Raw genomic sequence first — 27,560 nt, 5'->3', positions numbered from 1 at the left:
AGTTTCAAGCGCTGATTGCGGACGTTTATCATATTTGACTAGTTTATCCTAACCAATGAGTGTAGCTAATGCGCGCCGCTGATGTGATGTCGCGCGCTCCCGTTACCTCTCTCTGTGAAGTCTGTGACCGTTAATTCTCCGTTCGGGACACATGAGTCCGGTTCATCACAGAATGACCCAGATCTGTCTCCTTCTCCTTCGCTCAGTCTCTTTTTCCCTTTGCCTTTCTTGCTCGATGACATGTTTGATTAGTTATAAGATGTGTGTGTTAAACACACACACACACAAACACCGTCCACATGTGAGCATAAACTTCCCGATGTCAAAGTTCAGCTCCTCCCCGTTAACTACCGTAAAAACAGAAATATAAAGGCCGTAGATATCACGGAATTACACAACATACCAGTTATCGACACAAATACCTCGAGTGTTTGCTTATCTAAAATATAATCTTTTGTGTTAACCGGATGAAAGAAAATTATATAGGTCTGGAACAACATAAATGGTCATTTTTGATCGAACTGTCCCTTTAAAGCAGCGCGAATATACTATTAATCTTCGTGTGCGCGAGTAGTCGAGTGATTACGGCACTGGTTCCTGAGGTTGTTTTGGTGTCATGATGTTCTGGATCATGTCAGGCGGGTTCTGCAGGGGTTCTGCGGTGCTCCGCAGGCTCTCATCGGTGTTCAGGAGTGTTTCTGCTGGCTCGGTTCGGTTGAGCTCGGGCTGTCAGGAGCGGGTCTGCCGGCCTCTGCTGTCCGGGACTGTGGACCGGTTCGGCGGCGTGACGGTCCGAGAGTTTCCGCCGGACATCAGCGAGGACGAGTTCGCGGAGCTACTGAGCGGTACAAGAGTGACATAACCAGCGAATATTCATTGAGAAGAATAAAATTCAAGTCATGCATGAATACAGTGTAAAATATATAATTTAATCTCTAAATGATAAAACATAGGCTAATATTTATATATTTTTTTCCTACTTCACCAGCATGTATGATGGCTTTCCAGAAATCAGTGCAGCACAGTTTATTTATTAAAAATTTAATTTGACATACAAATTACATTGTCTTTAAGTGATAAATTTTGGCTAACTAAAGTTTGTTGTTTTTTTTTTCAAGATCTTTAAACTTTGCTTGTATTAAATTAAAATGGGGGCATCTATATTATATACACATTTCCGTTCGAAATGTTGGCTGTTTTATTGGATAAAAAATACAATAAAAATTGTGAAATATTATTATAATGTAAATCAGCAGTTTTCTATATGAATATTCAGTAAAGTGTAGTTTATTCCTGTGATCAAAGCTGAATTTATCATCATTACTCCAGTCTTCAGTGTCACATGATCCTACAGAAATCACTCTAATATGAGGATCTGATGATCAACAAACAGTGATGATTTTATTCAGTGATACATTTTATTTTTCAGGATTCAATGATGAATAGAAAGTTCAAAAGATCAGCATTTATCTGAAATATAATATTTTGTAACATAAATGTCTTTACTGTCACTTTTGATTGATTTAATGCATCATTGTTGAATATATACGTCTATAATACTGTCAAATCTACGGAGGCGTATTGCATTCACTTGAAGAAAAAAAATCTACTCTGTTTTTTCTGAATTAACGAGTTAATTTTTCATGAGAAAAACATTTTTTGCTCTGTTTTTCTGAATTAACGAGTTAATTTTTTATGAGAAAAAAGTTTTTGCTCTGTTTTCTGAATTAATGAGTTAATTTTTCATGCGAAATTTTTTTTTTTTGCTCTGTTTTTCTGAATTAACGAGTTAATTTTTCATGAGAATTTTTTTTTACTCTGTTTTTCTGAATGAATGAGTTAATTTTTAATGGAATTTTTTTTTTGCTGTTTTTCTGAATTAATGAGTTAATTCAGAAAAACAGCAAAAATAAATTTTCTCATGAAAAATTAACTCATTAATTCAGAAAAACAGAGCAAAAACTTTTTTTTCTCAAGAAAAAACTAATTCATTAATTCAGAAAAACAGAGCAATTTTTTTTTCTCATGAAAAATTAACTCATTAATTCAGAAAAACAGAGCAAAATTTTTTTCTCATGAAAAAATAACTCATTAATTCAGAAAAACAGAGCAAAAACTTTTTTTTCATGAAAAATTAACTCATTAAATCAGAAAAACAGAGCAAAATTTTTTTCTCATGAAAAAATAACTCATTAATTCAGAAAAACCGAGCAAATCAATCGCATCTAACATAAAAGTGTCTGTGTGTGTGTGTGTGTCAGTGTCTCTGCGTCAGTGGCGTTCGGAGCGGCGTGTGGCTGTGTGGCTCCACGTCCCGCTGGCCCTCAGTCGAGTGTGTTCTGCCGCTGCTCGTCACGGGTTCCTCTTCCATCACGCTCGCGGGGACCGGGCCGTTCTCAGCCTGTGGGTCGGCCCCGGAGAAGACAGGCTCCCCGCCTTCGCCACACATCAGGTCGGAGTCGCAGGTGAGACATGAGTGTGTGTGTGGGCGGAGCTTTAAGATCCAACCACACCCTATTTAACTGTATCCCTCCAGCCATTAGATCCACAGAGCTGGAGCTGCATGTCACACTGGCTCTCGCACTCACACACACACACACACTGATCCCACTCCTAAACCTACCCATCACACAAAACTTTCTGCATTTTTACATTTTCAAAAATATATGATTTAGTATGTTTATGAAGCGCTGGCTGCTCCTTAGTGTCGGAAATCTCAGGTTTATACCCTTGAAGAGACATCAAGTCAATTTAATATAAACCTGTACATACACTCTTTCACACACACACACACACACACACACACACACACACACACACACACACACACACACACACACACACACGCATCGGCCATGCAGTAATGACTTCCTACGGAGGCGTATTGCATTCACTTGAAGAAAAAAAATCTACTCTGTTTTTCTGAATTAATGAGTTAATTTTTCACGAGAAAAAAAAATTTTGCTCTGTTTTTCTGAATTAATGAGTTAATTTTTCACGAGAAAAAAAAATTTTGCTCTGTTTTTCTGAATTAATGAGTTAATTTTTCATGAGAAAATTTATTTTTGCTGTTTTTCAACTCATTAATTCAGAAAAACTGAGCAAAAAAAAAATCCATTAAAAATTAACTCATTAATTCAGAAAAACAGAGAAATTTTTTTTTCTCATGAAAAATTAACTCATTAATTCAGAAAAACAGAGCAAAAACTCTTTTTCTCATGAAAAATTAACTCATTAATTCAGAAAAACAGAGCAAAAACTTTTTTTTCTCATGAAAAATTAACTCATTAATTCAGAAAAACAGAGCAAAAACTTTTTTTTCTCATGAAAAATTAACTCATTAATTCAGAAAAACAGAGCAAAAACTTTTTTTCTCATGAAAAATTAACTCGTTAATTCAGAAAAACAGAGCAATTTTTTTTTCTCATGAAAAATTAACTCATTAATTCAGAAAAACAGAGCAAATTTTTTTTCTCATGAAAAATTAACTCGTTAATTCAGAAAAACAGAGCAAAAAAAAACTTCTCATGAAAAATTAACTCGTTAATTCAGAAAAACAGAGTAGATTTTTTTTCTTCAAGTGAATGCAATACGCCTCCGTAGAAGACAGCAGGTGGCGCTGCTCTCTCTCTCTCTCTCTCAGACTGCTGGACACAGGCATGTTTGAACATGCCCGGAAAGATGCCCAGAACATCTGGCATTGGTCAGATTCGGGATGTGTGTGTGTGTGTGTGTGTGTTTGATTACAGCCGAATGCCATGAAGGTGAAACCCCACGTTTGTATTATTCTAGCAGTGAATAAGTTGTGTGTTGTTTACAGGGGCTGTTGTGGACGAATCCAACGGGAAAGTGCTTGTTGTTCAGGACAGGAATAAGGTACAGGATCGCCGTCTCTCACGCGTCCCATTAAACACTCAGACTCAACACACACACACAGTCAAAACCACACTGAAGCAGGTATACCCAAGAGCCTCGACCCCTGACCTTTCCTCATGATTGTGTGTGTGTGTGTGTGTGTGTGTGTGTGTAAACAGACCTTCCTGACACTCAAAAACTGGATGTTCTAAAAACAGTCGAAAATGTAAATCATATTTCCCAAACCGTCGGTTTATAGTTCAGAATGATCCTTAGGATCCTAAACAACATTTAGTATTTCTATTCCTAAACCAGTTCAACTGCCAATTTTAGAAGAAAAGTGACCCAATCATTATTAAACAATGACAGCAAAAAGAGACGAGCTGAACACTGAAAAAAATAATATGCTTTATCTAATCAATAAAATTGTGGCAAGCAATATTATTAATTAAATTGTACGAATTAGAATTAATTAGAATGTTAATTTGATTAACTATTACTCAATTCTAATTTGTTCAATTTAATAAATAATATTGCTTGTAATCTGTTGCCACAATTTTATTGATTAGATAAAGCATATTATTTTTACAGTGAAGGAGATGTTCGTTCACTCTAATGACGATAACTGTAACGGTGATAATAAACATTTCCTTTTAAAAATCATTCTAAATATGAAATAATCACAATTCTATTCTATATATATATATACACACACACACACACACAACATGTAGTGTTTCTATTCTAATATCAGAATTGTCTCAGAACTGCTGATTCAGAAGAAGAAAAACTCCCAGTTCTGTTTTCTAAATGATAGTTTATGTTTCTGAATATCTCACTTCAGTCTCAACTCTAATTTTAGAGTTTTAAACCAAGTGTGTGACTGATGATGAACTCTGACCTCGTTACACGTCTCGCTTCATCCCTCAAGAACGCTTCCCAGTGAAATGAACAGTTGGGTTCGGGAGTGGAAACTGGAAGATCGTTTTATCCGTCCGCCGGCGTCATTTACTGGTACAGTTTCCTGAGAGGCTTAAAATACCTCCGGGAGTTCAGAGGTCGGACTGCACTCGTTTATCTGGGTAGATTACATCTGGGCAGAGAAACAGAGTGTGTGTGTGTGTGTTCATAAAACTCAATCTCATGGAGATATTCCAAACATGCTGAACTTCTCTTGCATTCACAATGTGGCTAAAAGTAATAAAACGTAATTGCCCACAAAAATATGAATTTTATTGAATGTTCAGAAATATTCTCATGACACAAACCTTTACCAGCGGTTGCATTACATCACACACAACTCGTCTGTTTCCGGCTCTGCTCTACTGTACTCAAAACTACTCAAGTAAGAAAGTTTTATTTATAACTAGCAGCATTTTCTAGATTATTTAAAACTCGATATGTAATGGACCTCAGTAGTCCACAATCTCAAATCTAAAACTTATAAGACACATTTTTATGAAAATATTTGATATTGTATTGATAGATATAAATAATATTTAGATAATCTGTGAATGAGGAATGAAAATGATAAAAATAGCAATATTTTTTTCCTCAGTATTTTTTGTCTTTTTTCAGTACAAATGTCTTAAGTCTTATTATTTTCTGAATAAAATATCAAAATGAAGCGAGTTTGATCTTAAAACAAGGACATATATTCGCCAATGGGGAATCTTATTTCAAAATAGAAGACAGGATTATTTTTCTGATTATTTTTTCTTATGCATTCGGATACACATCATTTCTTTTCTTTTTTTTTAAATTCCATAGTTTTAAGGAGGAAGATGGTATTTTGTAAGACATAAGTATACAAAATTACACATAATTTATTTATTTATTTTTTTAGAAATTTTAAACCAAAAATGTAAGTGATATATTCATTTAAACTAAATAGTTGTACCTTTTGTTTTAAGGTTCGTTTGACCAGAAAGTGTGGCTTTACACGTGAAATTATGCTGGGGTTTTTAAAAATAATATGTATGTTTTGTAAATTTAGACTATTTTGAGCAAGTTTCAAATTAGTCAAAAGTCAATGGAGTTCATACTGGAAATTCTCATATTATATGTTAATTAATTATATAGCTAATTAATATTCAAACCATCATTAATGAGGAATTATTGATTATATACACAATATGGTTTTTGTTGAAAAATATATTAAATTGTGATTTTTTTTTTTATAAGCTTCCAATGAGTCCAAACTGTGTACAGTTTTTAAGGCATTAGGAGGGTTAGTAATGTTTAGATATTTGTACTGGAAAACAAGACATATACACAGGAAGAACATCTTTTTACAGTGAGAAATATAAAACGACTAAATTCCATAAAAATATCATTCTTAACTAAAACAACATGCACGTGTTAAACATAACTTTCCTGTCGTTTCCAGACTAAGAATGCTTGGAAGTTTCCCGGCGGTTTATCAGATCTTGGAGAAAACATCGGTAAGATTCAGATCCAGAACTCATAATCATAATATCAGATATTCCAATAATACATCCAAAAGTGCATTTATAAGATCATCTTCTACGATTTGAAACCTTCAACACATTCAGTTACAAAAATACCCTTTTTTTACCACACAAATGACTTACTGCTTATTGATTACATTTTTACATAAATCACAATGCTATCTCTGAAAAATAAATGTTTTGTATAAACTGTTACATTGTGTTCACATGCTGAACAAGACAAACTTTCTCATCCTACTGTATGTTTCTCCAAATCTCATGATACAGTAAACAACGTTTTTACAGTGTTAATAACTGTAATATTAAATGTGAATTTATTCCAAGAAAGTTTCTAAAACGGTGTTTATCAGCAGCTCAGATGCTACTTACTTGTACATCTACACTGTAAAAAAAAATTAAGTTGTGAATAAACAATATTATTGGAGTATATTTTACAAAAAAATACTATTTAGTGTTTATACTACAAAATTAGATGTGTTGCTTGCAGATTCTTTGTGATTATTTAAATTTTCTAGCGATTTCTGAGTGAAAATTGTTTCTACACCAAATTATTTTTTAACGGTTTAATATGATCACTTAGCATGTGTGTCTTGTTTTCCATATCGAAACCTTCTTAAATCAAGATTTACTGGAGAAGCAAAATGACTGAAGATATTAAGTCTTGTTTTATGAATAAATCATTCAAATAAAGCGAGTTTGAAAAAAATCAAAGGGAACAATTTCTGACTCAATTGGCAGATATTTAAAGCAAAAACTTGCTTAATTTTGATACATTATTAATTTATTATTACCTTTATTTGTTATAATTTTAATGATTATGGATTACAGTTTATGAAAACCCCCAAAGTCAAAATTAGAATATTGTGAAAGGTACGAAAGGTTTGTTGTTTGATCCATAATCATCAAAATTATAACAAATAAAGGCTTGAAATATCTCACTTTGCATGTAAATGAGTCTATATAATATATTAGTTTCACCTTTTAAGTTGAATTACTGAACTTTTGCACGATATTCTAACTTTCAGTTTCACTTGTAATCTTAATTCAAAGTCAAAATTAGATGTTTTTTTTTTTACTCTATTGGCAGATATTTAAAGCAAAAACTTGCTTAATTTTGATACATTATTAATTTATTATTACCTTTATTTGTTATAATTTTGATGATTATGGATTACAGTTTATGAAAACTCCAGTCAAAATTAGAATATTGTGAAAAGGTTTGTTGTTTGATCCATAATCATCAAAATTATAACAAATAAAGGCTTGAAATATCTCACTTTGCATACAATGAGTCTATATAATATATTAGTTTCACCTTTTAAGTTGAATTACTGAACTATTGCACAATATTCTAACTTTAAGTTTCACTTGTAATCTTAATTCAAAGTCAAAATTAGATGTTTTTTAACTCCATTGGCAGATATTTAAAACAAAAACTCACTTAATTGCTACATTTTTAATAAAACCAGGCTAAATAGTCCTCAGTGATTTTAGGTCTCCAGTAAATGAGCTTGCTTTAAGAATGTTTAATCTTTGTGCTGTAAAACGCGAGTATTTTCTCAGTTTTGACGCTTTGTTCCAGGGGAGACGGCCGTTCGAGAGGTTTTCGAAGAAACCGGGATCCGATCTGAATTCCGATCTCTCCTCAGTATTCGTCAGCAGCACAATCACCCGGGAGCGTTCGGGATGTCCGACATGTACCTGATCTGCAGACTCAGCCCGCTCTCGTCTGACATCGACTTCTGCACGCAGGAGTGTGTGCGCTGCGAGTGGCTGGACCTGCGCGAGCTCGCCGAGACCAGCGAGACCACGCCGATCACCAGTCGCGTGGCCAAACTCCTGCTGTACGGACTGGGAAACGGCTTCCACAACATCGACCTCACGATGGAGACGCTGCCGGCTGTGTACTCCGGCTTGTTTTATCAGCTTTATCTCAGAGACACCACACACTCCTCACAATAAACATCCCAACTCGAACTGGAAACGCCTTTACATACGTCTATATGGAACAATTTTAACGCTTAATGCTAAAGGAGAAATGTTTTAAAGTCCCCCTGTGGTGTAAATCCAGCTTTTAATGTTGTTTATGTGTCTTTTTAATACGCTTAAACCGTGTGTAAGTTCATAAGTGGATTCATTTCCTCCTTAAAACTGCAGTGAGCCAAAGACAGTCTCAAAAACACGGAGGCGGGGCTCATTTGCATATTCATAGAACCAGACATACTAAATGAGGCGAGAGTGTCGAGTTACATTCAAGCTAAACGAAAAAAGCGTTTAAATACGTAATTCTGGTTCATCTAAGATGAGTTTTAAGTGATCAAATGATTGACTACAGGGGGACTTTAACTGATTGCATGATACTTTCATGTTTAGTCAATTTTCTAAAGTATGTTTAAGTCATACTTTTTCATTTCAATTAGAAATGAATTAAAACAAATGGTCTCTAATGGAAACGGTTCTACACATGAAGTGCCTGACGGAGCCTTTTAAGGTCAATATAGTTAGAGTGATATTTTGCTCAAGAGAGTGAATCTTATAAAGACTTTATCTTCAAAATACACACTGTAAGCCGGGTTCACACTGTACGATTTATTAATAGATCAATCGTTAAACAGCAGATCTGTGTTCTGATCCAGAGATTATTTCTCTTACCATAATTCAAGTGATCTCAGAATTACTGGATAAAAGGTTATAGCTGGGATATAAACACTGATTTATTCATTCAAAAATTCTTTCAAAAACACCGAAAAACTCACGACCAATTCGTACGAATTCGACAAATGATTAAAAAGTGTCTAATTCGTACGACCTCACTCGTACCAATTTGTACGATTTGTCTAAACCCACGTGATGGTTAGGTTTAGGGGCGGGGTAAGGGGTAGATCATTCGTACGAATTCATACGAATTTGCCAATTCGTAAAATATGTACGATTTAGCAAAATCGTACGAGTGAGGTCGTATGAATTTGTATGAATTAGCCACTGTTTAATCAAATTCGTCGAATTCGTACGACTTGGTCGTGAGATCGGGTTGATGTGTGTGACGCAAGTGGTGGTTTGTTGTCAGGTTCAGCGCTCCTGGATTTTGATTCGATGGTTGTCTTTGAAAAAATTTTTTGGGACGGTGAAATCGTGCAGTGTAAACCTGGCTTTATGGAAAAATAGTTTTGAAGAGTGTACACTTTTAAACCTCATTTACCTCAAAGAAAAGATCAACGTTACTGTAACTCTTACTGTTACTCGCAGCAACAATCAACACTTGTGTAACTAAACTCAAGAGAAGCTTATTTTCTCTGACAATATGATATATGAAAAAAGAATAAAGTTGTACGACAAACATTCACTGTGTACTTCCCTTCATCAAAGCAGAACTTTGTCTTTGCAAAACCCTTTTTTCCCTCTAAAATACAGTATAGAAATATATTGTGTTAAGAGAAACCTCTACGGAGCAGCATTAAATAAACTCACATTTTGTGGCCGTACTGACATTCCTGCGAGAAGATGCAGACAAAACCCCACGGAAATGCAGATCGCGAACTCTTCCAACCAAACCATCTGGAGTTGAACCGTGATGTGTGGAAAGTTGGATCTGAGATCGTCTCGTGGGATTTGGACGAGAGAGAGGATATCGCTGAGAGACAGTCAAACCCAAATGTATTCAGACACCTTCAACATTTCTCACATTATCACAGTTCATTCACTATAGTTTAGAAAATAATAAAATATGACAAGACTCTTTCACTGGTTTTGTCCATCCTTCTGTTAGACTCTCACACATGAATTATGTTGAATATCTGTCAGCTGTTAAATTTAACTACACAATTAGATAATACCAGTTTAGCTGAACCAGTGACCAAGCAATGCTTCATGTTGTTCAGTGTGTGTGTAAAAAGAGCATTAGCACTTTACACACACTTCAGCAAAACTGACATCATCACACCGTGTCGTAACTACACGCGACGCCGCGACACGCGATAAAAGGTAACGTTAACGTTATCTTTTCCAGACACGACGGCGACACGTGAAGTTTCTAATTTAGAAACGGTTACTAGCCTATTTCTCCGACGTCGCGGCTGACAGAATGAAGAAATCACACTGGTTATGCGTACACATTGTTTATTTTTAGTTAAAAATAGATTCGCTGTGCCACACGCGATTCGGATCATTTACCTCAGATTTTGAAAGCATACAATATAGCGCTCAAAATGAATTCTATGCAAACATACAACTGTACTTCATAACAGAATTAGTCAATGAGTATATTTTGCTAATGTTTTGATTTTTAATAATGTTATTTCTTGATTTATTTTGATTATGTCCTTACCCATTTGTTGTCGGAGTGTTGAGCGCGCTTTCACAGAGAGACTCCGCCCATACGCTGTTCTGAATGGCTGTGATTTTTGATTGACGTGTGACGTCTCACAGTCGCGTCGCGTCTAGTGTGGACAGACACACTTGCTGTCGCTGGAATTTTATCGCGTCGCGTGTGGTTAGGACACGGTGTCAGCTCAAAATGGAGGAATTATTTCTGGCCACAAATTGTTATAAATTCGACTGGTATGAAGATTTTTTGGGTTTATTGTGTCATCGTTATTTTGTTCTCCTCACTTATAGATGAACTATAGTGTCCTGTACACACTAGTGAAACAATATATATCCGGTGTCTGAATAATCTTTGGTTTGACTGGATCTCCACGAACAAATAAACTCAACTGTGGAAACGCTTCATAGATTTAAATGCCAAAGGGAAGCGCGTTTTCAACACACGGATCTTGACGGTGAAAAATCTTCCCTTATAGCGATCCGGTTGACTTTTAACCTTCTGGATCCGCACATCGGGTCGGGGAGGAGCGTATCAGTCTGGTTTGGGGTTGATCAGCACTTGGCTGACATGGGCAGGAACAGAATGGCCTTCTGGCCCGGGCTGGTTTTGGAGCCGGATTTATACTGGCCCGTCCTCTTCAGCGCCACGTACCAGTCCGGGTACTTCCGGGATCTGTACGTGTTGTAGTTGTTGGACTCCAGGCGCTCCAGGAAGTAGCATTCATCTGTTGTTCTTCTCTGAGAGGGAGAGACGGAGACAACAGTAAGACACATTGAGACTTTTTTCACTACAAAAATATATAATTAGCATAACAATTGGTAAATGTTTTAAAGTCCCCCTCTAGTCAATCATTTTATCCATTAAAACTCAATTACATATTTAAACGTTTTTTTTCGTTTAGCTTGAATGTAACTCGACACCCTTGCCTCATTTAGTATGTGCGGTTCTATAAATATGCAAATGAGCCCCGCCTCCATTCACTCAGAGATCGACTGGTTGACGATCACACGTTGATCTGATTGGTTAGAAGGTGGTTTGTGACGTCAGAAACACAAGCGATTTCAAAGCGTGTTTTTGAGACTGTCTTTGGTTCACTGCAGTTTTAAGGAGGAAATACTCAGCAATGCTGTCCACTTATCAACGCACACATGGTTTAGCGCGTATTAAAAACACCACATAAACAACATTAAACGCTGGATTTACACTACAGGGGGACGTTAAAGGGGCTTTATGTAAGGATTTCCATGCAATAATTGCTTATTGACTCAAACTGAGCTAAACTGCAGTTCATCGTCTGGCCACTAGAGGCCGGCTGCAGAAGAGAGTCAGTGCCATAAACCCCCATGTTAAAATGCTCAACTTTACAGCAGAATAAAACATGTTTATAGCCTGGTGTTAAAAGTGCTTTTGGTCTATATCGCTAATCTTGCCCTTCATGACGACTGTGAGTGGGGTGAATATTTGTATCACTCATCCGTTTAAATTATATTAAGACTTAAAGTTGTGCATAATTAAGGGCGTGGCCAGTTGAGTGACAGGTGGATTGCCGCTGATGTCACTGCTAGTGTGTCTGTTAGCGTCACGTCACCTCAGCTAATCGTCTCGCTGCACATTTTAATTTATTCGGAAGTGACGCGCGGCCAAGATGGCGACGTCACACACACTACGCCCATATTTATTTTCATTCTATGGTTTTTGCTTTAAAAACCTTAAAAACGAGACCTTCGCTGCCTTCTTGGTTTGTCTATGAAAGCCTGATGTTTATGTGAAGGATTTGGGAAAATCAAAAGGATGTGACGTTTTCCCGCTCTGTCGAGACTCTCTTCCGTTCAGTGACACATGAAGCGAATGCTTATACAATGTTCAGGATAAGAGCCGTTCTGTACTGTAAAGTCAACGTGTCGTGTAAAGACAAGCTTCAAGAAGAAAACCCGTTGATGATGTTCTCCTGCGTGATTCGATGTTCATACTTTCTGTCTGTGTCCCGATTTCCAACGTTTTCCATCTATGGAAGCTTGTTCAGCTTCATTTCTCAACATGTGAAACGCTGCAGTTCATTACGGGAATATTCCCTCTTCTCCTGAGAGTGAAACGGCCCGAGGTCTGGAGAACGTCTCCTGACAGGAGTGTGTGACCTCTGTGATGATGACATGTTCAGCGTAATCTGATGTGGGATACTCAACGAGGGTGAATGTGGACTTGATCAGTGTTTCTATATGACGGTTGTTGTTCAGGGAGAGGGTTTGATGTATCCGAGCTGTTGAAGCGTCTCACTGTGTTTCTTCTGGTGAGATGAAGAGCTGGAACAGAGTCAGTGTTCATTCACTGTTGTGCAACACCTTCGTCATCAGTGGCAGTGTTGTTTCACCGATGAACTCTCTCTCTGTGTGTGTGTGGCTGTGTTTGAGTGTTCAAAATTATACTGTAAAAGCTATTTTCTATGATTAAATGGGCTATACGTAAACATTTTCATGTATTAATCACTTTTTTATAGCCAATGTGTGAACAGTTATTAACGAACCATAAACAAACTAGACCTTCCTGGACTTCTTAGGTAATCTATGAACTCGGGTCACTTTCCCTGGAAAGTAAAAAGGACACATGAAGCAAATGCTTATACAATGTTCAGGATAAGAGTGGTTCTGTAATCGGTAAGGATTTTTAATGTTTTAAAAACAGAAGTCTCTTCAAATAAAAACTTTCTTTTCGTCAAAGAATCCAGTTTTTTTTTTTAAATAAATGTTTTTTAAGCATCTAATCTTCTAAAGGATCATGTGACACATTTGATAACAGGAAAATAGAAAATTGTCATAATATTTAAAAATATTACTGGGTTCTTTTTTGTATTTTTAATCAAATAAATGCAGCCTTGGTGCTGCAGATGAAAATTAAAAATTAAAAAATTTACAGATCCAAAACTTTTGAACGGCAGTGTATATAATCTAAAATCTCAAATATTCTTTATAATCAATCATAACAGTGTAATTTTAATGACCTTTAAAGACCATTGAATCATGTTCAGTCTCTTGTGTGCGAGTGCAGTTCACTGAACGGCCACCGGTGTCGCTAATAACGAGCGTTTCTGAATTCTACTCATGAACACTGGAGGAAATATCCGATCTGGGATCATCGTAAAGCGTCTCACCGATCCGAAGAGGCGTCCGTCGCCGTTCATGGCGAGGTATCGGTTCGCACAGATGCCCTTGATCACCAGCTCCCCGAGAGCCGTCGCCTGGAGCTGCAGGCGAACTGAGAGACACACAAACACCTTCTGTGAGAACTCAACACACACACACACATTTCCTCACAGAAGAGCTGACACAGTTGTGGTTTTGTCGGGAAAGGAGGGTTTGTCTAAAAGACGTGTCCATTGAATCTTCACGAGTTCATATGATGGGAATGAGACTGTTTCTGGCCCTTCTCATCAAGAGTTACAGTCAAACCCGAAATTTATTCAGATCGGGACCTCGCAAATATCTCGGCGAAAACTCAACGTATCGACGACAAATTTTTATCGAGTGGAGAACGGGATGAGAACTTTCGAAAGAGACCACCCCCAGCCGCGTGGGCCCCCGGGGGCCCAAGATACAGGCCCCCAAACGCCCCCCCCCGAGCGAAAAATGCAAATATCTCGGCGAAAAAATTCAACGTATCCGTCGGATTCCGGGCTCATTCGAACCGTCTCGCCGAACTTAACAAAACCATATGCGTTTCGTCATTTTTGGTGGAGTCTTCGCGGAGATATTAGCCGAAAACTATCGGCCGCACTCTGAAATGGCGCCACGAGCTCGGCAGAAAATCGCAAATATCTCAGCGAAAACTCAACGTATCGACGCCAAATTTTTATCGAGTGGAGAACGGGACGAGACCTTTCGAAAGAATTCAACGTATCCGTCGGATTCCGGGCTCCTTCGAACCGTCTCGCCGAACTGAACAAAACCATATGCGTTTCGTCATTTTTGGTGGGGTATTCGCGGAGATATTAGCCGAAAACCGTCGGCCGCGCTCTGAAATGGCGCCACGAGCTCGGCAGAAAATCGCAAATATCTCGGCGAAAACTGAACGTATCGACGCCAAATTTTTATCGAGTGGAGAACGGACCGAGACCTTTCGAAAGAGACCAGCCCCAGCCCGAGATAAAGGCCCTGAAATCCCCGCCAGAAGCGAAAAATGCAAATAACGCGACGAAAACTCGATGTATCCGGCGGAGACCGGGCTCCTTCGAACCGTCTCGCCGAACTGAGGAATGTCCTCATTTGTAAACACACACACACACACACACTCACACACACACTCACACAAACACTCACTAGTACACACAGACACTCACTCACTGATTCACTCACACACTAACACGCACACACACACATGCACACACACACACTAACTCATTCACTCACACAAACATGCACACACACACTCAGACACACACTCGCACACACATACACTCATGCACATGCACACACAGAGGTTCGGGTCAGAGTGAGTGAACTGGGGTGGGCGGGGTTAGTGAAGTTGCCCTGATCAACTGCCCGTGAGTCTGAAGGGGCGACTGTCTCAGTTTCTACTTGACTCGTATTTCTTGTGTTTTTTAGGACTAAACTGAACTTGGAGCATGGAAAACACTTCCTCTTCAAGGTGAACACTTTGGTCTCACACACGCACCAGCTTTAAAAAGTTGAATAAAACATGAATAAAAGCTTTTAAAAAGTGAACGCGCACAAATTCTACACGCATAAACGTCAGTGAACTCTTTCTGAACCGAGAAAATAAGTTGGAAACCCGTCATCATGAGGCCTGGTTTTCATCTGTGACGTATATAAAGAGTCTTTGTCCCCTCTCTCTCCTCTAGATCCTCGTTTTTCCATGGAAAGAAGAGAATAAAAGCACTCACTGTGCGGGTCGCTCTTCTCCCGGACCCCGTCCACTCGCCCGTCCGACAGGATCCGCAGGAAGAATCCGCCGTTCTTGCAGTAAAGGCGTTTGGGCTCCCTGAAGCTCCCGGGAGAAAAGGCTCCGCTCGCCCCGTCGTCGGGAGAAGCCGGGAGTGTAGTGATTCCTCCCGTGGCCATCGCTCACTCTCTCTCTGCTGCGATGAACACACACACACACACACACACTCCCTCCTCCTCCCGCGTCTCCTTCCGGCGCTCCGAGACACGGAGTCTCATGAAAGCTGGGATAAACTCTCACAGCTGCTGGAGCACATCTGAGGAGAGAGAGTTTATCTGGGAAGAGGAGGTCCGGGATGAGGATGAGGATGATGAATCTTTCCTGTTGCTTTCTGACTCTGGGCTGTTTACTGTACACTCTCTCTCTCTCTCTCTCTCTCTCTCTCTCTCCCCGTTGGGCCCCTGACCACATTACTCCCTCACCCACTGCGTTTGCTCAACCTACTGCAATAACACACACACACATAGCAAACGACCCTGTAACCAATCAGATCAACATGTGATCATCAACCAGTGGATCTCTGAGCTGAGTGAGTGAGTGGAGGCGGGGCTCATTTGCATATTCAACTGCATATACTAATTGAGGCAAGGGTGTCGAGTTACATTTAAGATATTTTAAGGCATGAAGACGTTTTCATCAAGGAAAAAAACGTTTAAATATGTCATTTTGGCGATCAGAGATGAGTTTTAACCGTCTGGGGTCGGAAAGTGCGAAAGAGGCTCAACTAACTTTTTGTCAAACATACAGATGTTATCCATCATTCAAAACTGTTAAATGTGTACTTTTATTTGTGTACACATTATAAAACAAAATGTTATGCTTTTTGTAAAATAAGTGTGAAGTTCATTCTGAAACGTGACAGAAAATGAACCGTAACTCGGCGAACACTTGCCACATGAGAGATTTGTCTTTAGAAAGCTTAAATTTTAAAGGTCCCGTTCTTCGTGCATCCCATGTTTCAAACTTTAGTTAGTGTGTAATGTTGTTGTTATAGTATAAATAATATCTGTAAAATGATAAAGCTCAAAGTTCAATGCCAAGCGAGATGTTTTATTTAACAGAAGTAGCCTACATCGATCGGCCCGTTTGGACTACATCCCTCTACTTCCTTCTTTAATGACGTCAGTACAACCGTTTTTTGAATAACATCCGCCCACAGGAACGCTCCCTCAACATAACTTACTGTGTTTACTCAGCTCTTACGGTGATTTTCTGAAGTGTAACTGACGCTTCATCTTTTGTGTGATGTACAATAAACTTAATTAAACTCATCAGTATATGTTTGATCATCATTCGGACCTGGTACGAAACAGCCGACTTGTAGGCTATTAATAAATAATGGATACATACAAGCAGATGACAAATACGTTATAATAGCCGTAATTAAACTACTAAACTATACCTGTTCCATCTCTATACAGCACTCTGACTCTGTAGGCATTATTATCCGACTAGAAATGAACACCGACCGTTACTGAGAGTTTCTGATATTATCGTCGTCCTGAGAGACTGACGGTGAGCGCGAGCACATGAAGCTCCGCCCCCTGTGCCGGCAGCAGCAGCAGCTCATTTGCATTTAAAGGGCCACACACTCAAATAGCGCGTTTTTCTGAGCCCCAAAAAATGACAATTTAAACATGCTGTAAAAAATGATCTGTTGGGTATTTTGAGCTAAATCTTTACACACACACTCTGGGGACATCAAAGACTTGTTTTACAGCTTGTGAAAGGGCATTATAGGACTCCTTTAAACTCCTGGAGTCCACTGTATAATTACAAACACAGGACTAAACATCTGTCTGCGATTAACAAGCACTTCCTGAAGGAAAGATCTCTCAGTCTCTCCTGGACTGAGATGGAGGATAATGAGATCAAATGCGTCTCAGATGTTTCTCCTAGAGAAATATCCCAGTAACCTCACTCTCCACAGCCATTTTCACTCAATCTGGTTTTATCCTCCCACCTCAGACACATGTATATTAATTACATTTTCTTAAATAGGAAAAGCCCGTCCGCATGTTTTTAGGAGCTAACTTACCGGTTTCTTCTCATCTCTAGTTTTAGCAGTGAAGAACATCTGTGTTCAAAGGAGCGTTTAGTGATTGGCATCAGTGGAGTTAGCTGACCACATCACAGCGGCGATGGAGATCTGTGCACATTCATGATCATTAGAGAAGAAACCGACGACAACAAACCACACTGACGTTATACAGGCTTCGTTCAAGCCACGAGCAAACCCAGCTTCAGTTCCAGCATGTGTTCGTCTCAACAGACCTGTCATTACACACCCTATAGCCCACACACACATGTCTGGTTTACTATTTTTGTGAGGACTCTCCATAGACGTAATGGTTTTTATACTGTACAAGCTGTATATTCTGTCCCCTTAAAGTAAACTAACCCTACCCATCACACACACAGAGAGAGAGAATTTTGATTTTGAGATTTGATTTTGAATTTTGATTTAATTTTGAATTTTAAGAGAAAAAAATGTATTTTTTGTCATGCCAATTAAGCTTTCTGAATTGAATTGAATTGAATTGAGAGAGAAAGAGAGAGAGAGAAAGAGAGAGAGAGAGAGAGAGAGAGAGAGAGAGAGAGAGAGAGAGAGAGAGAGAGAGAGAGAGAGAGTGTGTGTGTGTGTGTGGCGGCCTCTGGCGGCCGTACATTGAACTTCACGCTCGTGTTGTTTAGAGTTGTTGCGTCATTTCCGCCGGCCGTCCTTCACTGAGTTTCTCCTGTAACTCGTGACTGTCAGAGAGAAACATGGCGTGAGTTTATTAACCCTCATAAACACAGAAAACCGCAGCAGCGACAGACATGTGGAGGATTCAGAGTTTAGTGGGCAGAGGTGAGCCATTATTACCAGCTCTCACACACTCACTGCTAGATCGATACTGATACACTCATTTATTGTTATAAATTATAATGTTTCATTGCATGGGGTCTTTCTGCAGTTTTGTCAGTTTCGTTGATTTGAACATGACTTTAGTTGTGTATTTTAATAAATCATATCATTTTAGTAAGTCTGAAGATACTATCACTTTTGACACGTGATCAGATCAAATGCCAAATATATTATAATATCGTCAAATATGAGAAATCAAACGCTGTCTTTTGCATCATATGTGGATTTGCTCACGAGTATAGACTGACAGATTTGCTTTACTGATTCATGAGGGAGACGTGGAACATATCAACAAAAACACAGGGAGAACACACACACACACACACACACACACACGACAAGTAAATACATGCAAAGACTTCCATAACCAGCAGCAGAGATGGAGTCCTTCCTTCCATTCATCTGATCATAAATGAACACTTCTTCACGTCTCATAACAGCGTGAAATGTGTGTGTTTTCACAACATATGTTGCATTTGTCAGTTCATAAAACACTTTTGTGTGTGTGTGTGCTCTGGAACCACAGTGTTGAGCCGTTGCCATGGAAACGCTTCACTAAGACTCTCGCAGGGACACTCACACACACATGTGGAGGACGAGCTCATCAACTCCTCAGTCCTGATTGGAGGACGACACGCTTCTGACTGCAGCAGGTACACACACACACACACACACACACACACACACACACACACACACACACACACAGAGAGAGACTGACCCTACCCCTAACCTACTCATAACACACACACTCTCAAATCCCGTTCTGTCTGTCAGTTCTCAGCGGGATGGAGATGATCAGAAAAGGCGCCGCTCTGAGTTCTGCTACTCTGGCCTGCCGAGATACACGGCTCTGGACGCCGTGGGCTGGGTGAGGATCAGCCAATCAGAGGACAGGAGCACACCTGTTCACTTTAGAGTCCGCAAGTGACCGTGTGTGTGTGTGTGTACAGGGCGCCGCTGCCGTTCTCTTCATGCAGATCTGTCGCAGGATTCACTCCCGGTTTTCCTCGCGTGCGGATCAGAACCGGATCACAGACGTCGGGCTCGTGCAGAAATGCTCCTACAAGGTCCTGATTGACATCTGTGAGTCCTGCTATCTGTCACACACACACGTTTTGACCACTAAAACATTGACTTATATATACATTATATTTACACACTACCAGTCAAAAGTCTGGGATTGTTAAGATTAAAAAAAAAAATAATACAGAAAAATAGTGAAATATTATTATAATGTATATCATCAGTTTTCTATGTGAATATACAGTAAAGTGTAATTTATTCCTGTGTATTTTCAGCATCATTACTGCAGTCTTCAGTGTCACATGACCCTTCAGAAATCACTCTAATATGAGGATCTGATGATCAAGACACAGTTATGATTATTATAAATGATGAAAACAGTAATTTAAATATTATATTTCAGGATTCTTTGCTGAATATGAAGTGCAAAAGAACAGCATTTATCAGAAATATAAAGATTTTGTAACATTAAGCACTACCGTTGAAAAGTTTGGGGTCAGTAAGAATTTTTATTTTAGGAGGGAAATAAATAAAATAAATCAATACTTTTATTCATTAAGGATAAATTAAATTGATCAAAAGTGACAGTAAAAACATTTATAATGTTACAAAAGATGCTTGAACTTTCTATATTAATCAAAAAAAAAATCCTGTTTTCAACACTGATAATAGTCATAAACGTTTCTTGATCATCAGATCCTCATATTAGAGTGATTTCTGAAGGATCATGTGACACTGAAGACTGGAGTAATGATGCTGAACATTTACAGGAATAAATTACACTTTACTTTATACTCACATAGAAAATTGTTATTTTGAATTGTCATAATATTTAACAATACTACTGTTTTTATTTAATTAATTTTTTTAAACATTAAAAATCTTACCGATCCAAAACTTTTGAACGGCACTGTCCAGTATAAACACATTTACACACACGTACAGTGTCCCGGGAGAGTGTGTTGTCCGGTGGCGTTACGGTGAAGTGCCTGCAGGGGGCGCTGCAGTCTCCAGAGCCCAGTGATGACATCAGTAGTGACACCAGCAGTGATGAGGATCTGACCTCTGACCTGCAGACCCCTGAGACCGCCGGCCCGTCACACTCCGGTCAGAACCAGCACACTCACAGACTCGTGTAATAAAGATGTGAAGTGCACAGAAGCTGAGTCTTCATTCTTGATTCTCTTACAGAGGAAACTCTTTTTCCAGATCCAGTGAAACCACAGGTAATGTTTTACACCAGTTTGTATGTAGAATTCAGATGTTATTAGCGACACCGGTGGCCGTTACGTGAACTGCAGCTAGAGACTGAACGTGATTCAATGGCTTCCCTTTTCCGTTCACACATTTATAGTGTTCGGTATCGCTTGAATTTGAATGTTTCGGTTTCAGATTTAGGTTAAAAGCATTTTTTAAATAACATTCACATTTATTCTTATTGCAAAACATGCGATTATTGCTAAATATCATGAACAGAAATCATCAGCTGAAGAACACTGACTGACACAAGGAGCGTTTGCCTGAGGTTTAAAAACACCAGAAGAACAACAAGCCCGACTAATGTTAATATCAAGCATTAATAAAGACAATTAAAAAAGAACGAATAAAATGTCGGCAATTGCAACAGATAGACACACTGAACAAAGACACGATTTAAGATTTTCAGGTTCAGAAACTGTAATCAAATGTAAAATAACACTTCAGTTTATAAATATAATATACATTACGAATATAGTTATTCAGTGAAGTACGAGTGAATTTTCTCTTTGTGTGAGGCAGGAATATGAGCGCTGTCCCTTTAAGAGGCACACAGGTCCAATACACTGATACATGTCTGCGAACAACACAGAAAACAGAGTCTCGCGCTTAATGCGTTTAAAGGTCTTGGGAAGGTCTTGTTTTTAAGTTTTGTTCATAAATCGGTAATACAAAAAGCTATTTTAAATAAAGATTCTCACACATATCCTCTTTTAAACGTGTTTTGCTTCTGATTAACCCTTGTGTTTCCTGCAGGAACGTCTCGCACCCGATGAAGCCGCGCAGAACTTGAGGCACGTGGCGGACAGCAGCGTACCCATAATCCTCAACATCATCGGTAATGATGACCTCACACACACACACACACACACTCCGAGGATGCTGTAAGAACACGGTGTGGTGTTTCAGGTCTGGAGAGCGCTAAAGCGGGGGATTACGAGGCGGCGTTCTCCTTTTTCCTGGCTTCGGCTCAGCACGACTACAGCAAAGCTCAGTTTAACGTGGGAGTGTGTTACGAGAGAGGACGTGGAGTACGGCGAGACCACAGCAAGGTGAACGCACGTCTGACGTTTAGTCAATACAGCGGTTCAAAAAATGACTCGTCTGGCCTTAAAAATTCTGGAAAAAAAATTAAAATTTTGTCGCTTCCGCGTGTCGATGTGAACGTTTAGATAGTCTCTTCCGTGTTCATCCAAACATGACTGTCGTCTCTCAGGCGGTGCTCTACTACAGACGCTCCGCAGTCGCTGGTCACCGCCAGGCTCAATACCGCTGTGCTAAACTCCTCCTGAACAGCAGAGGGCAGCAGAGCTCAGCGAGCGACTCCGAAGCGGCGCTGAACTTCCTGTACGCAGCGGCAGACGGCGGACTCACGGAGGTACGGATGAAGTCTTATCTACACTCTCACGGATATGCTCAGAGTATGTTTTTCAGCAGACTAGTATGCTAGCACAGAACATATTAGCATCCACACAACAATAGATAAATAATCTCCTGCCCCTTAAAGGAGTAGTTCACTTTTGAAAAAACTTTTGCTGATAATTTACTCGCCCCCATGTCATCCAAGATGTCCATGTCTTTCTTTCTTCAGTCGAAAAGAAATTTAGGTTTTTGATGAAAACATTCCAGGATTTTCTCCATATAATGGACTTCAATGGGGACCAAACGGTTCAAGGTCCAAAAGACAGTTTCAGTGCAAACTGTTCAAATGTCTTTAAACGACTCCAGACGATGAATAAGGGTCTTATCATGCGAAACGATCGCTTATTTCAAAACTTATTCCAAAAATGTAACTTTTCTAAGGACAAATGCTAGCCTTGCTCTATTCTGTGAGGCGCGTTTGTAACGTCACGTAATACGTAATTACGTTCAAAAGGTCACGGGCGACGTAGCCGGAAGTACAGAATCAAAATAGTCCGACATCGTTGTTTTACCTTTTAATTCCTTTTTTTGTAAACGGTGGTTGAGTTAGTTTGCACGTTCAACCTATGCGTTCAACTTGTAAACACTGACTCTGTACTTCCGGCTACGTCGCCCGTGACCTTTTGAACGTAATTACGTATTACGTGACGTTACAAACGCGCCTCACAGAATAGAGCAAGGCTAGCATTTGTCCTTAGAAAAGTTACATTTTTGGAATAAGTTTTGAAATAGCCGTTTGTTTCGCATGATAAGACCCTTATTCATTGTCTGGTGTCGTTTAAAGACATTTGAACAGTTTGCACTGAAACTCTCATTTGGACCTTGAACCGTTTGGACCCCATTGAAGTCCATTATATGAAGTCCATTTTCATCAAAAACCTTCATTTCTTTTCGACTGAAGAAAGAAAGACATGGACATCTTGGATGACACGGGGGCGAGTAAATTATCAGCAAAAGGTTTTTCAAAAGTGAACTACTCCTTTAAACTGTGTGTGTGTGTGTGTGTGTGTGTGTCCAGGCTCAGGTGTATCTGGGTGTGGTGTTGTCTCAGGGTTCGGATTTGGACAAGAAACAGTCCGTTCATTATTTCAGGATGGCCGCTGAGCAAGGGGTAACACACCTCTCGTCTACACACTCTATACTAATGATGGGCTTTTTCTTAGGAATAAACAGCTTTATCGTGTGTGTGTGTGTGTGTGTGTGTGAGAAGGACAGCGGTGCTCTGGTGTGTCTGGCTCAGTGTTACGAGAAGGGTTTGGGCGTGTCTCCGTGTGTCCACACCGCAGTCAAGCTTTATCAACAGGCAGAAGCCCGAGGAAACCTGCAGGCCAGAGACGTCCTGACAGACCGACACAGCAGAGAGGGTGAGAATAGTGACCCTGGACCACAAAACCAGTCACAAGGGTCAATTTTTGATTTATACATCAACAGAAAGCATTGTGTTATGATAGGACAATATTTGGTGGAGATACACACAACTATTGAAGATCTGGAGTCTGAGGTGCAGAAATCGAAATATTGAGAAAATCTCCTTTAAAGTTGTGCATTTATGTTCACGATTGCTGCATCCACTCACAGAAACACACGTGTTATATATTTACGGTAGGAAATGTACAAAATATCTTCATGGAACGTGATCTTTACTTAATATCCTAATAATTTTTGGCATAAAAGAAAAATCTATAATTTTGACCCACATAATGTATTGTTGGCGATTTCCACAGAAACACCGTGTGACTCGACACTGGGTTAGTGATCCAGGGTCACATGACTTTATAAAATATACATATTAGAATCATTATTATTTTAGTTCCCAGGCGGTATTTCTTATTTTTGTTCGGTTTTAATTTGAAGCTCTAAAATTAATAACTGGGAATAAATAAAAACCAAAACAGAAATTTAATAAAAAATGAAAATTAAGCTTAAATAGTAATGTAAAAAACAAGTAACAAACTTACTAAAAAACGAAAATCTAAACATGAAAATAATATTAATAAAAACTATAATAAAAACAATGTTGAAATAACACTGTTCTTAATATATAATATGCATATACAATAATATAATATTTTTATAATAATAAATATAGCTGCAAGCAAGTGTGCATCAGACCAGCTGCAGGAGATTTGGAGTTGATTTTAAGCTAAATGGTTGAAAGCCTAAGAATACAAGCACTTGTCATGTGACGTGATTGCGTATTACTTTTGACCAATAGGTGGCGCTGACACCAAACTGATCTGGTTTGGTCAGGGTTGGGTGGCAGTGACATGCACCAATTTTAGTGTCACTATATCAAATGTTTCCAGAGATGTGCAGTTTGGCATCAGACATCATGTGTTGATGCGGTTTACGAAAACAGTTTCGTCTATCGAAGTTGAACCGACTTGAATTTTGCGGAAAATCGGTAAAAACGGTCTAGGAGGAGATATTAATAAAAAAGTAGGTTTTAATAAAAGATCAACAGGAAGTTTGACAGACTATGGCAATATTGGTATCCTCAAAAGGTTATATAAAAAAACTTTTATTTAACTTCTAAAGTCATAATGAAATGCTCACAAATCAGAATCAAAATTTTACTTTGATATTTGATAACGCTAAAAAAAGCGCTAAATAAATTAAGGTGATGACAAGTATCTGATTCCCAGCTCTATTGAAGACTCGTACCAGGTTTTGTAACGAAATTCTCTCTCTCTCTCTAGTCTTGCGCTCGATCCGCTCTGCTCCTTGCTTCTCTGTGATTGGTCAACTGAATCTGAACGCCATCGTTCCTCAGAAGCCCCGCCCACAGCATGGATCTGACTGTCAATCAAAGTCGCTCTGTCATTCCTGGAGCACGGGAAGTCTGAGTTCGCTGTCGTCGATCACGCTCCAGATGCTCAGCGCCGACAGCAAGGTCTGGACGCCGCGAGTGCGCTAACGTCACGACGGATTCATATTCATCGATCAGCAGTTATTTATTTTTAATAATCAGCTGGCCAATGATTCGACACGTACGGTACAGTCAAAGCAAAATGTATTCAGACACTTTTAACATCATCTCAGTTTAACAACGCACACAGTGACAACACAGGTTATGATGGAGCGAGGCTCAGGTCTGACGCATGAATGTTCTCGACCAATCAGAGAAGAGCTGCTGAGTTCAGAGCTCTGTGATTGGTTGATTTATCTATGATACGTGATATCTTGTTTCTGCAACTGTGGGAGTGGGAATCTCTTTGTGATGTGTTTGGTTGTGTACATATTTGTGTGTTTGGTTATGAAGAGTGTGTGTAAAAGAGTAGGAGCGTGTTTCTGCCACGCAATAAAACAGGTAATTGTGAACTTTTGAGGAAAAATATTAGTGCAAAATATATATAATGAGATATAAACTCATTTTAGAAAAGAAAGTCAAAATTGTGAGATGAATTATGATAGAAACTTACAATTTTTAGGAAAAGATAAGATAAATTGCGATATATAAATGAAAAAATCGGAGGAAAATAGTCAGAATTGCGATATGTATATGGCTTGATATAAACTTATATTAATAATAATTAATCAGAATTCTGAGATGCAAACAAGCAATATTGTGAAAGAAAGACTGAATTACCTCTGTTTTTATTCCGCGGTGGAAACACACTTCCATATAATACAGTGATTGTGAATGAATGAGGGTTTTGTAAAACATGAATAAGCTTTTCTCGAAATTATTTGTGTCAAACTTGGGAAGGTCACATGGTGCTTTTATTTATAACTAATTTTCCTGTTTTTTGTTTTTAAAAAGAGTTGAACACATTGTTTACATGATTACACTAAAACCGCAAGTGCACATATTCATTCAGAATTAGCTAGCACCATTTGTCTACTAAATGAATTGCATGCGCCAAAGGTTTGATAAACATATGTGCCTTAGTTAGATTATTCACAAATACAAGCCAACAGCAATTTGTCACAAGTATTGAATATCATAACCTGATATTGTAGGTTTGTCTTGATGTGTTCACCACTTTGATGTGTTTATTGAAACAATAAGCCTCCTAAAGCACTTAATAGAAATAAAGACTTCTTTTTTTACACTGTTTGTGTTTGACTGATATTCATTTGTTTAATACTTTAAACAATAGAAGATGTGTTCAGAACCTCTAAATTTAATTTGTTCTTTAATACAATTTTTTTTTAATACAGCACTTTTTACAATACAGTGTTTTCAAAGCAGCTTAACAGAGATAACAGGAGAATAATGCAGCAAAGTGCGTTTCCAGAAGAAAATAGCATCACAGTCCAGCTTAAGTCAGTTCAGTGATGCTTCATTTCTGTTGTAAAAAGTTATAAATTTAGTTAATTTATTTATATAAAGCTCTGGAGAAAACCGTAATGTCATAATAGCTGTTGAATGTCAGAAACAAATATCAATAGTAATATAATATTTGTCAAATGTATGTATGAGGGTTGATGTTTAGGAATGTTTCAACTTCAGATAAAAAAAAAATAATTATGAATGTTTGAAAAAGGGATTAATTTTAAACGCTACTTGTCTCATGAATATTAAGTCACGTTTCTAGCGTGAACTCATTAATATTAATGCGGCGGCTTGCGCTCAGCGCTCGGATTGGTCGGCGCGCGCTTCCACGGAGCGCATGCGCAGAGAGCAGCGCATCCTGTGCGCGGTGCGGAGAGGTCTCGCGTTGCGGGCGTCTGGACTTTAAAAGCGGGCGTCACCTCGCGTCTCCGCATCAGCATCTTCAGAGAGAGGACAGCCGAAACACTCGCGAACACCCGGTGCTGGTAAGTGTCTGTCTCTGAACAGATGACGTCATGTTCATACACACACATAAGCGCGCGCGCTGAATATTGATTATACCGATTGATCCGATGCATCTTCGTTGCAGCAACTTTACAGAATTGAGGATTGAATTGAGTTTGTCATGCACAGGGTGCGCGATATGAGAGCGTGACTTGACACTTCTCACTGTCACATCATGTGTATAGGCTATATGATGATGATGATGATGATGATGATGATGCATGGAGCATTTGTTGCAGACTGTGTGTTTGTGCAAGTTCTGGTGTGCGTCATTAATCGCAGCGAATGTTTTGGGCCGATCTGAGCGGATCTGTCATGATCAACAGCAACTTCTGTCTGTGTGTGTGCACTACACGATGATGTCATCGCTGGATTTGGTCAAACTTATCAAATATGCACTTTAATACGAGGTTGCATTTCCAATTCTATCGCTAAATGATTATAATTAACAGATATAATTGGATATAATCCTATATGCAACGGAAAACTGTACAATACAATGCAATACACTAGTTGAGTCTTGCAGTTTTGCAGTTATGTTCTATTTTGAATTTTATTGCA

The 27,560-nt window shown here is 38.8% G+C and overlaps 5 protein-coding genes across 8 annotated transcripts in view; 3 read left to right on the top strand and 2 right to left on the bottom strand.

Moving 5' to 3' along the window:
- The window catches only part of afg2a (AAA ATPase AFG2A), a 44,068-nt gene extending 43,696 nt beyond the window's left edge, over positions 1-372 (bottom strand). The window contains exon 1 of one of the 2 annotated variants that reach the window (XM_089135147.1): positions 107-372. In XM_089135147.1, coding sequence (XP_088991273.1) covers positions 107-242 — 136 coding nt within the window. In that variant the 5' untranslated portion in view covers positions 243-372. The remainder of the gene's footprint in view (positions 1-106) is intronic. The other variant, XM_039655131.2, reaches the window with a different exon arrangement.
- Positions 373-499: 127 nt separating this feature from the next.
- On the top strand, positions 500-9,422 carry nudt6 (nudix (nucleoside diphosphate linked moiety X)-type motif 6). Its single transcript, XM_039655133.2, has 5 exons — positions 500-845; positions 2,262-2,465; positions 3,821-3,876; positions 6,245-6,299; positions 7,909-9,422. The coding sequence occupies exons 1-5, from the start codon at positions 617-619 to the stop codon at positions 8,286-8,288; spliced, it is 924 nt and encodes a 307-aa protein (XP_039511067.2). The 5' UTR covers positions 500-616; the 3' UTR covers positions 8,289-9,422.
- fgf2 (fibroblast growth factor 2) lies at positions 6,523-17,918 on the bottom strand. Of its 2 annotated transcripts, none has more exons than XM_039655134.2 (3): positions 15,545-15,731; positions 13,796-13,899; positions 6,523-11,387 (listed from the first exon to the last, which is right to left on the bottom strand). In XM_039655134.2, exons 1-3 carry the CDS (start codon positions 15,720-15,722, stop codon positions 11,202-11,204), a joined length of 468 nt encoding a protein of 155 aa, XP_039511068.1. In that variant the 5' UTR covers positions 15,723-15,731; the 3' UTR covers positions 6,523-11,201. The 2 variants fall into 2 exon arrangements, with proteins under 2 accessions (XP_039511068.1, XP_088991275.1); XM_089135149.1 differs by lacking the exon at positions 6,523-11,387 and adding an exon at positions 17,642-17,918 and having other exon boundaries at positions 13,679-13,899; positions 15,545-15,878.
- A 387-nt stretch (positions 17,919-18,305) lies between these two features.
- Positions 18,306-26,271, top strand: dele1 (DAP3 binding cell death enhancer 1). The gene is made up of 12 exons (XM_039655132.2): positions 18,306-18,454; positions 19,038-19,164; positions 19,289-19,382; positions 19,465-19,597; positions 20,483-20,644; positions 20,729-20,763; positions 21,551-21,632; positions 21,704-21,846; positions 22,011-22,172; positions 23,235-23,327; positions 23,427-23,580; positions 24,916-26,271. Exons 1-12 carry the CDS (start codon positions 18,424-18,426, stop codon positions 25,131-25,133), a joined length of 1,434 nt encoding a protein of 477 aa, XP_039511066.2. The 5' UTR covers positions 18,306-18,423; the 3' UTR covers positions 25,134-26,271.
- A 559-nt stretch (positions 26,272-26,830) lies between these two features.
- The window catches only part of apbb2a (amyloid beta precursor protein binding family B member 2a), a 35,653-nt gene continuing 34,923 nt past the window's right edge, over positions 26,831-27,560 (top strand). For both annotated transcript variants that reach the window (XM_039655147.2, XM_039655146.2), the window contains exon 1: positions 26,831-26,980. The gene's annotated coding sequence lies outside the window, so the exon portion shown is untranslated. The remainder of the gene's footprint in view (positions 26,981-27,560) is intronic.

The sequence above is a fragment of the Pimephales promelas genome, chromosome 9 (genome assembly GCF_988280905.1).
Source record: "Pimephales promelas chromosome 9, fPimPro1.hap1.1, whole genome shotgun sequence".
NCBI classification, from domain to species: domain Eukaryota; kingdom Metazoa; phylum Chordata; class Actinopteri; order Cypriniformes; family Leuciscidae; genus Pimephales; species Pimephales promelas.
This window is presented reverse-complemented; position numbering and strand designations above follow the sequence as displayed.

Excerpts from the sequence above, each read along its gene's own strand:
- nudt6 (XM_039655133.2), top strand. The coding sequence starts at position 617 with ATGATGTTCTGGATCATGTCAGGCGGGTTCTGCAGGGGTTCTGCGGTG. Across the intron at positions 846-2,261 it reads GTTCGCGGAGCTACTGAGCG|TGTCTCTGCGTCAGTGGCGT; the intron begins GTACAAGAGTGA and ends TGTGTGTGTCAG. Across the intron at positions 6,300-7,908 it reads AGATCTTGGAGAAAACATCG|GGGAGACGGCCGTTCGAGAG; the intron begins GTAAGATTCAGA and ends GCTTTGTTCCAG.
- fgf2 (XM_039655134.2), bottom strand. The coding sequence starts at position 15,722 with ATGGCCACGGGAGGAATCACTACACTCCCGGCTTCTCCCGACGACGGG. Across the intron at positions 13,900-15,544 it reads GGAGAAGAGCGACCCGCACA|TTCGCCTGCAGCTCCAGGCG; the intron begins GTGAGTGCTTTT and ends TGTGTCTCTCAG. Across the intron at positions 11,388-13,795 it reads ACGGACGCCTCTTCGGATCG|AGAAGAACAACAGATGAATG; the intron begins GTGAGACGCTTT and ends TCTCCCTCTCAG.
- dele1 (XM_039655132.2), top strand. The coding sequence starts at position 18,424 with ATGTGGAGGATTCAGAGTTTAGTGGGCAGAG. Across the intron at positions 20,645-20,728 it reads CGCCGGCCCGTCACACTCCG|AGGAAACTCTTTTTCCAGAT; the intron begins GTCAGAACCAGC and ends ATTCTCTTACAG. Across the intron at positions 21,847-22,010 it reads TACGGCGAGACCACAGCAAG|GCGGTGCTCTACTACAGACG; the intron begins GTGAACGCACGT and ends GTCGTCTCTCAG.